The sequence below is a fragment of the Ailuropoda melanoleuca genome, chromosome 10 (assembly GCF_002007445.2).
Source record: "Ailuropoda melanoleuca isolate Jingjing chromosome 10, ASM200744v2, whole genome shotgun sequence".
Taxonomy (NCBI): domain Eukaryota; kingdom Metazoa; phylum Chordata; class Mammalia; order Carnivora; family Ursidae; genus Ailuropoda; species Ailuropoda melanoleuca.
The window spans coordinates 92,661,650-92,676,607 of NC_048227.1; the positions used below are offsets into that span (position 1 = coordinate 92,661,650).

General features: G+C 44.2%; 1 protein-coding gene across 4 annotated transcripts in view; it reads left to right on the forward strand.

The window, feature by feature from the left end:
* SASH1 (SAM and SH3 domain containing 1) overlaps positions 1–14,958 on the forward strand; it is a 242,493-nt gene that overhangs the window by 85,679 nt on the left and 141,856 nt on the right. For 3 of the 4 annotated variants that reach the window (XM_034669264.1, XM_034669262.1, XM_034669263.1), the window contains exon 2: positions 11,748–11,876. In XM_034669264.1, the coding sequence (XP_034525155.1) occupies positions 11,748–11,876 (129 nt within the window). Of the gene's footprint in view, positions 1–7,984; positions 9,496–11,747; positions 11,877–14,958 lie in introns of those variants that run through there. The other variant, XM_034669265.1, reaches the window with a different exon arrangement.

Consider the following 14,958-nt stretch of genomic DNA (forward strand, 5'->3'; position numbering starts at 1 on the left):
GATGTTATGAGAAAGCCAGTGGTGATGTTAGTAAATTCTCAGCTCATGAGCAAATTGGAAAAATGAACATTTTCATTCTAATGATAAGTGGCTTGGTAGAATGATGTGAATTCATCTCAGGTGGGGATTTTTTTTTTTTTTTTTGCTTTTGCTTTTAGGCCCAAGATGCCTGTCAAGTTTCTGTTGTAACTGTATAGATTGTGGTACAAAGCAAATAAATTTCATTCTCAAGTTCCAAGATGTTTTTAATCTACGAGTAAGAAGAGATGCATGTGCTAAAGATGCTTTTTCAGAGGTCTTTCACATTATATTCTTGGCAAATGGAAAAGTCTTTTATGGTGAAAATTGAGATCATCTTGAAGGGAAATGATGTAGTTAGGAAAAAACTTTTCTTCCCAAAGAATTGAAATAAAAGTTTGGCCTTCATGTAATGTACTGTTTTATAGGGTTACATCGTAGATGGACAGACACCCAGATCCAGATCCAGATAATACTTACCTGTGTGCCTGGAAGAAGAGTAATTTTTGCGTGGCTGACATTCTCTAAATCTGGTTTTTCCTGTAGGTTACAGGTCAGAATGTGCACAGGGTGAAGCCAGCAGATTTCCTGCTTACCCCACGTTCACAAGTGGGCTTTCGAGTCCCTACATGAAGTCCTTAGAGCACGGAGTGTTGTTGAGTGTCCTTGAGATCAAGGGAATGGACAGAAGAGCAGATAGTCGTGAAATGTGCTTGAGGAGGGCCAGGTGTGCGGTGAAGAGTTGTTTTTGGATTACTTGGAGTTTTTCCAGGGCAGGGGTTGAACTGCTTTCTCCCTGACTTTGAAAAGAAACCATCCAATTGGTGTCATGTGAATGAAGGGCCTTAAAATAGCCTCCCGTGTATAGGATCAGACAGGGTTCCGTTCGGCTCATCATAGCTCATTCCCAGAAAGCAGATGTGCCTATTTCCTTGGCCACAGCATTGCTCTTGTATTTGCTCTCGGACTCCACCTGCCCCAGCAGCATTGCCGGGTGTTTTCCTCCTGCTTTCCGCGGTAGGGATTGGATGGGGAGGATTGAAGCAGACATGGTCCTGATGTATTCAGTGCCTCTTTATATAGTTGTTTCAAAACACTTACTTGCCTTTTTTGTCAGGATGTGAGAAGAATGTAAGACTTTTTGACCTTGAGCCCATTGCACCAAGGAACTTTCCCCATTAATCTTTTTGGTGTAAGAATCTTCCATTGGATTCCAACGAGACCCATGCCCATCAACATGTTAAGAATGGTCAGCAATAAGTAGAAAGAATCAGAAATCAGTTCTGCACATGAAAAATCCTCCACCTGGGTTTCCTTCTTTCTCTCCTGCCTCCTGTCCTGCCACACCCCCACACCAACTCTTAGCCAACTGGGTAGTCCTCTTGGAACAGGGGAAGCTGTCTCCTGACTCAGATGAATTGTATGTACTAGCTGTCCCTTCTGCCTGGAAACATAGTCCTGGGACATCCCTTCAACTTGTTTTCCATTTGTTTTTATTTCGAATGATGTATTTCATGTTTGAATATCACACTCACTAGACTCAGTTACTGCTCTAAGGTTGGTGGGGACAAAGTCTGAGACTCAAAGTGCATCGTTATATATGAAAATACTGAATGAATGCTATGGGACCCTCAGGAAGTGAGGAGTCAGTTCTGTTGACTTCCATTTCTTCCTTCCTTTATGCATCTGATAGACGCTTCTTAGGTAATTGCTAAGTATCATTTTGATGGTGCTAGGTGCTTGAGGTTGCAAAAATGAGTAAGACCCAGCTCCAGATTTCAAGGACTTTGAAGTTTTCAGGGGATAACAACCATGTAAATAAGTAAAAGTCACTTTAAAAGATGCCTTAAAATAGAAAATTTCAAATAGATGCCAAAGTAGCATATTTCAAAGAACTCCCATGTTCCAGCGCTACCATTAATCAGTCGTGGCCAGTCTTTTTTCACCTGTACCTGCACCTACCTCTTCCCTCTCCCTTTGTGACTTTGAAGGCGACTGCATGCAGACAGCAGGTCGTTCCATTTGTAGGTGGAATGTATAACTGGCAGTGATGCAGTGAGAAGGCGACATGCCACGTAAAGTCCATTGTGAGGGATGGGCCGCTGTCTGCAGGGTCAGTAGGGTGAAAGAAGGTGTTCCAGGCAGAAGAAGCATGGAGGAGCAGGGATGATAGACTGCTGCATAGACTGGTTTGATCTGGCCCAAACTGATGTATGGATAGGGAGGTAGAGCCATGGGACAAGTCTAGAAAGGCAGACAGTCCAGACAAAAAGGCTCTTATATTGCATACAACAGACCCACTGTCAAATCCTCACTGGGAGACGTTTACAGTTTTTAAGATCTATATTTTAAAAGTTACAGTGGGCATGGAATATAGAAGGGGGTTGTAAATGAGATGAGATTGGAGAGAGAGTGAGTAGCTGGGAAGTTTTGTCCACCACTTGAAACACTGCTAGGATTAGGATGGAGAGACATTTTTTTTTTAAGATTTTATTTATTTATGAGACAGAGATAGAGACAGCCAGCGAGAGAGGGAACACAAGCAGGGGGAGTGGGAGAGGAAGAAGCAGGCTCATAGCAGAGGAGCCTGATATGGGGCTCGATCCTGTCACGCCGGGATCACGCCCTGAGCCGAAGGCAGACGCTTAACCACCGTGCCACCCAGGCGCCCCGAGACATTTTTAGACACTTGATCATGGAGAGATACTAGAGAAGAGGTGTTATATACTAACATTGACTTATTTATGACACATTAGTATAATTAGTTCTATTAGATATAGTGACCTCTTTGAGGGTAAGTAAATGACTCCTCAGAGTCTGGTGTGGGTGGAACTGATTGAGGCTAATCTCTGCATGAAAGTTTGGAGAGTTGGAGAGTTCATACTGAATACATAGGAGGAGGAGGCATAGGCATTGTCTGCAGCTAAGAAGGTGGAGAAGGAGTTTGGAGAGTTATCAAAGTGTAAGTTAGGGCCATCCAAGTATTCATTATGGGCCATCTGATTGGTGTCCTGACGCTTGCTGGCCATCTGAATTTTTATCGATAATGCTATTTAGGCAATACCTACCAGTTCTTAAAAAATGTGGAACTTTGGGGGCATCACCAAAAAAGAATTTAATGAACAGTGAATGGTTGTAAGCATGAATCCTCTTGTCAGCTTTGATCAGGTCACTGGGCCTTCTGAATCTCTCTGAGTCTGCCTCAAGGAAATCAGCCATGGTGGTCAAGTCCAGTTCTGATTCCATTGATTATCACCCTCCTGACCCTCTGCTCCAGCCACAGCAGAATATAATTTTCTTAAAACATGACAAATTCAAATATTGTACAAGGTTTAACAACCAGAAATTTCAGGATTGTTTTGAGGTTAATCATTTCCAAATTTCTAGGAATATTATAGATCACTTTTTTCCCCCCAGCAGGTCATCATCATTGGCCAAATGCATGAAAATGCTCATATCCTGATAATTATGTGCCAGAGGCAGCCAGAGAAAGTGCAAAGTGTGATTCATACTCATCAAAATCTGTGAACATGGTCAGAAATTGTGACTTCATTTCCACCAAACTAGCTTATTCATTGCCACCCAACTAGCTCGTTCTTCTGTTCTTTCCAAATCTGTGATTCTATTAAGCTCAGGGCAATTTAGAAATGAGAAATGAGTTGAGTCCGAAATTGCCATCTGCTAATTGCACATGTCCATTTTGAGTATGAATCTGTACTTGAATTTTTTTGAACAAATTGTCAACGTTCCAGTCATTTTCCTTCATTTTCAAGTTCTGAAGCTTCCTGTAAAATGTTCTTTTGAGCCACTGCTAGATAACTCAGCAGATTGGATCTTTCAGAGCCTTTAATTCCAAAAACACCTTACACAAAGCACACAGTCTAGTAAGCCCCCTCAACAGGCTTCCATGACTTAACCATATGACTACATTAAAATAAAGACCATACTTTGCTTTTCTATTAATAATAAGCATTCATGTTTCTTGATTTTATATTGTATACACAGCACCTAGCAGAACACCTGGAGTGTCAAAGGTGTTCAATAAATATTATTTGAATTAATGAAATACCCCATTCAGTGTTGATGATTGAAGAGCATATTAATTTTCTAGCCTTGGTCACTTTCTCCATCATACCTGACGGTTAACATGATATCACACACACTCCCGAGGAGGAATACAGAGGAGGCCTTTTTTTTTTTTTTTTTTAAATCCCATTTTATTGTAGCCACACCTCTCCATGGTCAGGAAACTGAGTTCTCATACTTAGACCGAGCTTTCCAAATTCCTTCTGAGCTGATAATTGGAGATTACTAGTTTGTACGTGAGTTCTGGTAATCACATTTCTGCTAAAAATCTCAAGCCTTTCGTACCCTCGGGTCAAGCAGGCTGCACTGGGCCTGAGGGTGGGAGGTGAGAAGAGAAAAACATGTTCCTGCTGTGACTCTAAAATCTGTCCAACCACTGATGGCATTTCCCCAAGCAAGCAGCATGAGAAGAGAAGAGAGCAGGGAAAGCCTTGGGGAACTATCTGCTGGTCATGGTGAGTTGAGGAGGAAAGGTTGAGGGTTGGGAAGAGGCCAGTGAGCCGTGGGGCTCTGGAATAAACTCCAAAGTGGGAGTACCCCCCAGGAGTGCAGCTTGGGGGGCAGAATGCCCTCAGTGTCATCTATTCAGTGGAAGATGCCGTTGATATTGTGATCAAGTACAGTCATGCATAACTGAAACAAGTGTTGCAGGACATAGTCCTCCTTGCTTCACGTGTTGTATGCCCACATTCTCTATTCTCTTTTATGCTGTTCTGCGCTGTGTTGTGTCATTGAAACAAATGCTCGTTTCAGACGTCTTTGTTTATCTTAGGTCTCTGCTGGCTTAAGCTGTATCAACCCGGAAGCCAGAAATGGATCACAGCTGCCATATTTTTCAGACTGAAGGTTTGTGGTGGGTGGCAGGTATCGTGGTGGCTCCCACGTGGTATCACCGACCCACTCCCTTGGCGTGAGGTGGTGCTTGGACCCGTCGCAGGTCTAGGTCCTGCCAGATCTCCTTTATCTTCTGGGAATCTTGAGCCAAGTGTGTGTGTAGATCTATCATACGGAGCTCTAGTTTCTCTTATGGGTCTGCCATGGCATCAGGGCTTTGGGTGGGTGAGAAACCGATGAGAATTTTAGTTGTCTTTGTGTGGTTCCAGGGTTCTTGTGGGATTGGTTTTGTCCTTGCTGTTTCACACCTAGGTTCATTCACAGCTGCCAGCCTGGCCGACCTGTAGTGACTTCGGACTCAGTACTAGACCCAGACATAGCGGCCTGTGTAGACTGTCGCATCAGCTTGCAATCAGCCGTTGCAGTTGCTTCTCTGCTGCTGGGTGAATACCAGTGCAGTTGCTTATCCACTTGGGAATAGGAAAGACGTTAGAACTTTTTACTTATACTTGTGTTTATCTCATTTAAAATGCCTAGTTCCATATGCATCTTTAATGTGAATAGATATAATTTATATGTATAGTTGTAAGTAGATATATGTTTATAAATAATTATATCAAGGAAGTTCCATGGCCCAATTGTTATTACTTGCTTTTGGTTTTGTGCTTTGTGTGTGTGTGTGTTTTGTTTGTTTGTTTTTTGGGTGTTTTTTGGTTGTTGTTGTTGTTAAGAGAGTGCTGCCTGCCTGGAACCCTTCCTTCTTCAGGAGCTGATTTACGTTCATCAGAGAACTTGACGATGCAAAATAGTGAGCGCCTTGGGCACCGAGGTCCTATTTGCCGAAGGAAGAATTAGACACCGGGCCTGGCAAGTTCTGGGTGTTCTGGAGAGGGGGAGTGGAATATGTGAGATCAGCCCTCCAGCCACCTGCCATGTGGGTGTGCCCCCAGGGCCTTTTCATCACCACCAGCATGATCTAATATTGTCCTTCAGTGTGTGTTTTTGGTTGTCATGTATAAAAAAAACTTTCCTGAGACAGACTGTATTCCAGCTCCAACCATCTTGCAGAAATGCTGGGAATGATACCTCAGAGAAAAATATTTGAGATCACTATCTGTTCAGTGAATTTCTCCATAATGACAAGGCAGGATGGGATAACAGAGCTGGTGCAAACAGTGACATTGTTAGGAGTGAGTTGGACAGTTCAGTAGGCAGGGCCAGGGTCCCCAACAAGAAGATACGGAGTCCGGACAGCTAAGATAAAACACCACTGACATCTGGTTTTGCAGCTTAGACAGGAGCGCGCTGGCATTCTGCTTTGCAGCCTTTGCAGAAGTCACATCTGCAAAATGTCCTAAAATAAGACAATTTTATTTGGGCAAGGGGCAGTTAAGACATAAGCCCCCAGATGTCAGCAAAAAAAGACTATCAGCACGTAGACGTTAATCTAATAGGTAGACAGATACGTGCCCAGAGCCCTGATCGGCGTGACTCAGCACACCCTGATTGCTTAACGATAGTTTCACAGAAGAGCTCATAAAAACCCCTAAACTTAGACACTCCAGGGGCAACCCTCTCGGGGTCCCCTCCCTCTCCGGGTGCTTTATACTCTTGCTCAATAAACTTTGCTTTGCTGCCCACCACTCTTCGTCTGGTCCTACCTCTTCATTCTTCAAAGCAGCGTGACCAAGAACCGCGGGCACTAAAGGCAGAGAATTCCTGCAACAGCATCTCACAGATTCAGTGAGGCTGAACAAGGAAACCAGTATTAAAGGCTTTTTTATGGTAGTAGCAATTTCACCTGAAAGGTTGCTGAAAGTGTTTATCACCTCAGAATCTTAAAACAAGCTCATTAAGAATGAAAACACATTGTGAAGTCATTCAAGAAATCAAGCTTCGTTGTTGTGTAGTGATTTCTTTCAGTGGATTTAGCTTGTAGGGAACTGATGGACCGATACATAGCTCCGTCCCTCTCCAAAACAATGGGGAGCAATGCAAATACAGCATACACTTTATATTATGAAAAATATATATGTACTTCTTATTATGGACAAAAAAGGTAGAGACACACTAAATAAATGAGTCAGGAGACTTTCTCCCCATCAACATTGGGGATTCAGAGCAACACATTGAGTTTTCCCTTGGGGCGCTGTCTTTATAGATACATAAAATAGCAGGACCACAAGTTCATTTGCATTCATTTGCATGTGATCCGCATACAGCCAAACAGATTACATTGTATTTCCTGGTGTTTTCAGGATTTTTTTCTTTTTCTTTCTTTTTTTTTCCTCTGGTAAAGACTGTCAAGATATTCTGACCATAAGTGACATCTGGGAGAGAGGAGAACAAAAATAACAGAAGTTAATGATACAAATGCTTTGTTTTCATAGTACTTTTAGTTTTCACTTCTCCCAGAGACAGAAGTACATTGGGATAAATACCAGAAACACTGTTAAATCAGTTGTTGAGAGAACAGTGCGATTTCTTTTCTCCTTAATTGCAACAGCAGTCTACCTGGTGTGAATTGTTTGGTACAAATGCCCCTTACCTCTATATTTTTATGTTGGTTGTATAAAAGAGTACTGTTTGGTATAAATGTGTGCTACAGTTTCGTGGGAAGATTACACAAGATTTATCTTCTGTTGACCTGCCCCTGGGAGTGAGACCACAGATTTAATTTAAAGCCATACCAAATGAAGTGGATGGCCCTGTGGAAAGATGCTGTGACCTGGTTTTATAATAAGAAAAGGAAGGAGAAGTTGGATTTGCATGTATTCTATTTTTTTTTTTAAGATGAAGATGGGAAAATTCTTATAAAAAATCATGGGGCACAAAATTTCACAATTTACTTAAAAAAAATCTTTTGAGGAAATAAGATTTCCCCGGTTCCTAAACTTGAACCCATATTGCTTCAGCCTGATGCATGAGAACCAAAAGGGAAAAATAAGAAGTGAAACAAATGAGGCAAGTAATTAGTCTAGAGCAGAAACAATGAACACCTTAAAAGAAATAAAAGTTTAAAAAGGAATCTATTTCAGTGTTTTAATAACTGTATTTAGGGAGAGTTTAAAGTCATAGCCCAGAGTTTATTTTGTAGCGTCAGTGCCTCTTGGACGTCAGCATTGTGGGGTGTTGAGGCAGACACGAACTCACATCCCCAGAAGGAAGATGCACGAGGTGTGGTGCTATTAAACATAGCTGCATTATTTAAATTCCGGACGGACTAACTTTGCAAACGTTTGTGGTAGAAGTGAATGTTTTCACTGACTAGGTCTGTGCTATCTCAAGTAGGAACAGGTTGGACAGAAATGGTGCAGAGGTTTCCGGATCGTCCTGAAAGAGCATGGGTTTTGAGAGGAGTAAGAGAAAATCTTCTAGAGGTTCTTTCGTTCCATTTGATGGGCACGAACAGGATTCCTTTCTAGGGATGGCAGACAAGACCTACTTTTTAGGAACACGTTCTTTTATTCCTTTGCCTTTTCTTGGCAATTAAATTCTGAACACTGTTGGAAGTGGAAATTTGGGGGACTTACTTCACATCTGGAAAGCGATTTGGGAAAACAGGCAGCCGTGCCACCCTGTTCTAAATGATGGTCCGCCGGGCGCCAAGTAGGGAGCGGGTAACGCCGCATGTTGCTGGTTGTGCAGCGCTTGCTGTCTTTGGCCTGTGTTGAGTTGAACAGCTGCCTTTTTTCTTATGAGTAACAGATACATTTTCCAGGCCCCCAAGTTATTGGGGAATTTTGGGTGATTTGGACTGCGAAAATAGGGACTTAAACTTTTTCACTTAGTGGCAGAAAACGGTTGATCAGCAGCTTGGAAACTTGAGAACCAAACAGTTGGTTTTGAAGGTGTTGCGTGGAAAAAGGGGAAAAAAGGTAATCTGAAGAAAGCTAATAAATAATTAAGAAATTTTTTGGAGTAGACTTGGTTGTTCCAAGAAACAGTCAGTTGTGTTAAGTTGTACAGTTCAGCTGGTTATTTTTGAGAAGCCAGAATTCAAGATGGGAGCACCTTGGCTAACACAATACAATTCTTAGTACCTCTGTGAAAGAGAAAGAGAGGGAGAGAGGGAGAGAGGGAGAGAGATTTCCATTTAAGAACAGCAAGCCATAGGAAAGTGACAGGCGTGTTTCCCTTCCTGGATGGATGAAGGTAGACGTTTCTGGATGAAGACAGGATAGCATCATGTTCTCGAGAGACTCGACATGACTCTCAAGGGCCCAGGAGCTTCCAGGGGCCCCAGCAGTTGGGGGCGGGGGCTGGATCCAGGCAGTCACTCATAAAAGTGGGTTCTCAGGTGCAGTGGCTGCAAGCCCTGTTCCCTTCAGCTTCCAGCGCACACTTTGAAAGGAGAGCCTTGGTCTCTCCCAGGGTATACTGGGGGCGGGGACTAAGGAAACATGAGGATCTTGAAGAGAAGGGGGCCCCTGGGAGGACTTTGTTTCTCTGAAGTGTAAGCAAACATGCTAGGTTGATAGAAGGCAGCTGGCCAGGCAGCTGTGGGCTCAAGCCCGTGCTGCAGCGGGCGCTGCTCTCATCCTCACAGTCCTGGCGGTGAGTAGTAGCTGGTCGCAGTTCTCTTGGTGTTGGGGCTGCAGTGGGTGGGGTGGGAGAGGGCCCACTCTGGGGGGAACGCTGTTGCTGTAGGAAGCTGCTGGTTGCTCTCCTGGCTGCCCTGGGCCTCCCAGTCTATGGGCCTGAGCTCCTTCCTCAGCCGGGCAGGACTGGGGGCAGAGGCGATGTGAAGGGCCCTGAGATCTGGGCTGACAAGCCGGGGGTTTAGTTTGTCACCTGGGTGATGGGGTGGCGTGGGTGATCCGCAGAGGAAGGAGAGCCGGTCCGCTCTGTTTAGCAAGGTCACTTCGGTGGCTGGGTTTATGGCAGATGAGGCAAAGTGGGGAAACGGATGGGAAAACTCATCGGAGGTGTGGGTTTTCATGTTGTGGTCCACAGGGTACGTGTTGTTGAGTTGAGGCGAGTCAGGGCAAACCTTGGGATCATAACTTGATTTATCATGCTGTATTTCAGGAACATCCCCTTAAGATATTCTCGTTTGGCCCCCTTTGGCCTCCTTCCTCCCCAGTAATTCTGGTTTCAGGCAGTAAGACAAAGATCAGCAGGCTGACCGCCCCCGGGAAGCTCAGAGGCAAGGCTGCAGATTTCTTAGCTTGACCGATGTTATTTCCCTACTGGAAACTTGACAATAAACCTGTTGAAGAGGAGGGTAGGCTCCCAGCTCCTCCACTGTGCCCGTCCAGCCTGTTTGCAGACAGACAGACAGAACAATGGGACCGAATGGGGAATGACTTTTGTCCAGACATGTTGAGATACTCAAACACTTATTGGTCTTGCAAAAGTTCTTGCCCCTAGCTCTGCCCTGGAGGCAATTACCTCAAAGGAGAACATTTTACTGGTGAGAAAGGAAGAAGTTTAAAGAAAAAAAAAATCCTTTCTTTTCATTTCTGCTTCTCCTGTACATTGGTTGCATAAAATTGGTGAATGCAGATCTGGGCTAGAGATGGCTGCGACCAGGCCTCTTGACAAGGCCTGAAGGTCTGTAGCAGAAAGGCTTTTGGAGAGCTCTGAATTCCCCAAGCGCACTTGCACCTGACGGGGTTTGGCAAGTTGAGACAGGTATTGTCATGCGTGATGGGATAGGGCTGTGCTCTGTAAAATGGCAAGTGTGGGCACCTTCTAGGTACTCTCAAAGTTCTGTTTCTTTGGTTGTCTTGGTAGCGCCATTTCTTCATACCAAAGAAAGGACATGTTGGGAGGTAAAAAGGGGAGGGGAAATGTTTCCATGAATGAATGCATAGAACGAATAGTGGAACTTACAAATGTAGGCAGCATTTGTCCGCCTGTATGTATGTGTTCAGACGTGCATTTAGGCATCAACTCCCCTAAGGGAAGACTGTAGTCTGAAACATTATCTTGTAGCGAACATTAGTAGCGAATAATCCTATGTGCCAGCCTGTGTTCATTAGTTCTCACTCTCAGAGAGGTATGAGACTGCCCCAGTGTTCCCGGAGATTCGGAAAAACGCCTCGGGCCGCTGAGCTGTAAGGGGCTGCAGAGCTGAGTGTGGGCTTAGGAAGGTGCGCTGCAGAGTGGCTGCTGGGGCCACAGTTGGGTTTCCTCTTTAGCTGAATTTATACGTGTGCTCTTCTTGCACATTATTCCTATTTCGTGGAATAACTCAAGGGATAGGGTTTTCTTCTCAAGGGTCTCATGGGAGGGGACAGCCCAGTTGTGTCTGGGATGCAGCATCCCTCAGCCGTCCTCAGTTCTCTGGTTCTCATCAGAATTTCTGGGAGTGGGGTCCTGGTATCAGAATTTCTGAAAAGCTTCTCAGGAGGGTCTGATGCAGGCAGTGATTGGGCTTTAGGAAGCCTCTTACCTGCACAGTGCCTTCTCTGAAGGCACTCCCCTGAGGGTTTCTTAGCCCTGCGAGGCAGGCAGAGCTGTGGGTTTAAGACCATGGCCTTGGCACCAGGCAGTCCTGGGTTGGAGGCCTGGCTTCTTTGCTTGTGAGCCCTGGTACCCTTGGGCAGTCGCTCAACTTCTTTGACCTACTGTTTGTTCACCTGCATGGTGAGGAAACAGGTCCAGTGTCCAATGCGTATCCTGAAGATTAGGAGATGTCACACGCATGAAACTGAGCCTGGCGCCTGCTCACCGCTTAGTGAATACCAACCCTGATTAGTGTAAATGCATGGAGAGGGGGACCAGAAGCCGTGGGTCTTTTTGCAGGTGGACTGACTGCCTTTGTTTTTCCTATTTCTTCCTGCTGCCCTCCTCGCCCCCAGGACGGCTCGCTGGGGAACATCGATGACCTGGCACAGCAGTATGCAGATTACTACAACACCTGTTTCTCTGATGTGTGCGAGAGGATGGAGGAGCTCCGGAAACGGCGGGTTTCCCAGGACCTGGATGTGGTGAGTGGGTGGCCCTGGGAGTATGCTTCTGTCTGGCAGGGCTGCTCCGGGTCCTGGTCCTGATCAGCACTCCGTCCAGGCCTTCTAACGGCCCTGCTTGTGCCTGGAGCGTCCCTCTGTAAGGTGCTGCGCTAGATTGGGGTACAAAGTTCAGGTCCCAAAGGATGAATCATCTAGCTCTGTCGTCATGCAATGAATTGCGTCTTGCCTGGGATGGCATGACCAAATCTTTGTATTCATGAAAAGACTAGATTTTATGTCTTAAGTGACAAGAGTGTTTTCACTGTTGGCCAGTGTATACTATGTTGTTGTGGACTCTAAGCCCAAAGAATGTCTAGGCTCTATCTTTCCTTCCTTCTTTCCTTCCTTCGCTCCTTCCTTCCTTCGCTCCTTCCTTCCTTCCCTCCTTCATTCCTTCCCTCCTTCCTTCCTTCTGTCCTTCCTTTCTAAAACAAAATAAAATTTAAAGAAGCCAAAAACCATCCTCATTCTCACTTGGTAATTACCATGTTGGTATTTTAGCGATCCCCGCTCTGTGTTTTTCAGGGCATTTTTACATCAGCAATATAATTCTTGCTTTTTTACTTAATATTTTATTATAGTTCTTCCGTGTCATTAAGACCTTCATAATCACCAATTTTCATGGCTCTCCTTGAACTCAGATGTTGAAATTCGTTTGGCTGTTTCATGAAAACCATTTAGGATTAATGCCGCATTTGAACTTGCATGTGATAAATAGTAAATAGCTTAGGTATCTCTCTGTGATCTGTATATGCACTAATGTTTCCATGTTGTACATTTGCTACAAAAAAATCTTACTGAAACTTCTACGATTATTAATTTAAATCTTCATTGTATATTCTGTTTGGGTTCATCCTGGTTCACTGCTTTTCAGATTGTTTTATTTCACTGTGGTGACCTCAGGACCCCTTCAGGAATGTCTCCTCATCCAGACCAACTCTTTTTTGACCATCTTTTATATATTGGTGAAGAAGAAGGGGCCACCTGGATCTGTTTTGAATAAGAGTCCTCTGCCTTTAAAAACAGTTTGAAAACTGCTGATTCACTCGAGTCCTTATTTATTTATTTTTCAAAAATTTCCATAAATCTGCTTTTGGTAGGAATAAAAGAAAAAGCAATAATTAAGGAACTCGTAACAAAGATTTCATTTGTTAATAATTCCTTTTATGTTATAAAGGACCTGTTATATAACAGACCCACCAGCTAGTTTAGGCACCTCTGTTATTCTGCAGGTGGACATGTTTCACCTCTACGGTGAGACTCTGGCATTCCTATGGACTTTAATTTCTTTCCTTAACTCAACATAAGTGGAGATTCTTTAGATGAGGCGTAACACTATATCATGACTCTCAGATACTTACTGATTCTCTTTCCTTTTTGTTCACTGCCTGAGGGGTGCTCAGTGGTGGGCGTTAATACAATTAAGTTAGTACAGTTGAGGCTGGGAAGCATCAGTGGGGGGCTGAGAGCCATCATCCTGGGAGCCTATAACATCGTGGCCCAGGCGGGCATGTGGGTGTCGTCATTGCCCAGGGCATCTTTCCTAGAACTTTGTCGTCTGGCATGTGTGAATGGCAGGGTTGTTTCGTCCTTTTTAACAAAAGTGACCTCATGTGGCAGAAGATTCCATCGAAATTAATTAGGCTCTTTTATGGGGCATAGTTAATGAAAAAGGACTTTTCCCCTTTTTTGTGGGAGGCAGGATTGCGGCTGAATAACAGCTTAGAAATTGCACCGAATTCTTGGATATTGTAATTTTGACCTTGAATGATAGGCTGGTAGCATACTTTGTGGCTTCCTTGGACGTTTCGCCATGCAGAGAAATGATTGCTGTGGATTCGGTGGATGATCTTTGATGTAACATGCAACTGCTCTTCCCAGAATTCTAGCTGGTTAGGAGTTGGGGTGACCATAATCACCACAAGGTGTTCAGGAACCTTGGAAGGCAGCATCTAGGTAGGAAAGAAAGCCTGCTTGGCAGCGGGATAAATAACTTCTTCCCATTTAGACAGATGGGCTTAATTTGGTGTGCTCTGTTCCAGAGCTGCAAAAGACAGTCTGGGGGAAAAAACCCCACCACATGAGCTTAATTAGCTCTCATCAAAGGTGCAGGAATGTGGTGGTGGGTAAAATTGATGGGAGCTCATTCGAGCCAGGCTGGAAACTTTGTTCATCCTTTAAATAGTACTTAGTGAGAAAAGTAAGATCCCAGATGGGTATATTCAATGTCCCTTTCTATGAAATTGTAGACAAGTTGGAGAGGTAAAGGGGAACTCCCGAGCTGCTGAATGCCAGGTTAGATGCCATGTATCCCGTATGTCATTCACATGGTTCAGGAGTCTAGAAGTCCGTGTGAGATGTGCTCTGAGGTCGTCCATCATTCATCCGAGCCGTGTATGCCACACTAGTGACATATTGCAAGCTTCCTCTCACGGCAGTTAGCTCATCACAGGTTGAGTCCTGATGGGAACTCATTTTCTTGAAAAGCTGTGACTTTCAGTCCATAATGCTCCCTTTATTGCATGATTTTATTTTATTTATTTTTTCATTATTTTATTGCATATTATTCTACTTTCAGACAAGTAGGCAAACTTCTTCCCTGTTCTGCTGTCGTAGCAGCTTTAGGTCTGAGGACGTGTAACCTCATACTCCTTTCGGTGTCCGTAAGCAGTCCATGAAAGCTGAATTGAGGTGGCTTGGAAAAGAAATAATCCACCAAAAGCAGAAAAGCAGTAAGAGGAGTACAGGAGGAGCTTAAAGCTTTTTTTTTTTTTTTCCTAAAGAGAGAGAACATGACAGCGGGGGTGGGGGGATTTGGGGGGTGCTGGGTAGAATCCTTAGCAGGCTCCACACTCAGGCCAGAGCCAGATACAGGGCTCGATCATGATCTGAGCCGAAATCAAGAGTCTGACACTTAACCTGCTGTGCCCCGCCTAAAGCGTTTTATACAGAAAAAAGTAGCATTAAATTTGTTGTGTCTGCTATAGAAAAAGTCGTTCAGAGAAAGCCTTAACTACAGAGTTTCAAATGATGGATTGAATCAGGTTATGACTCTTTCATT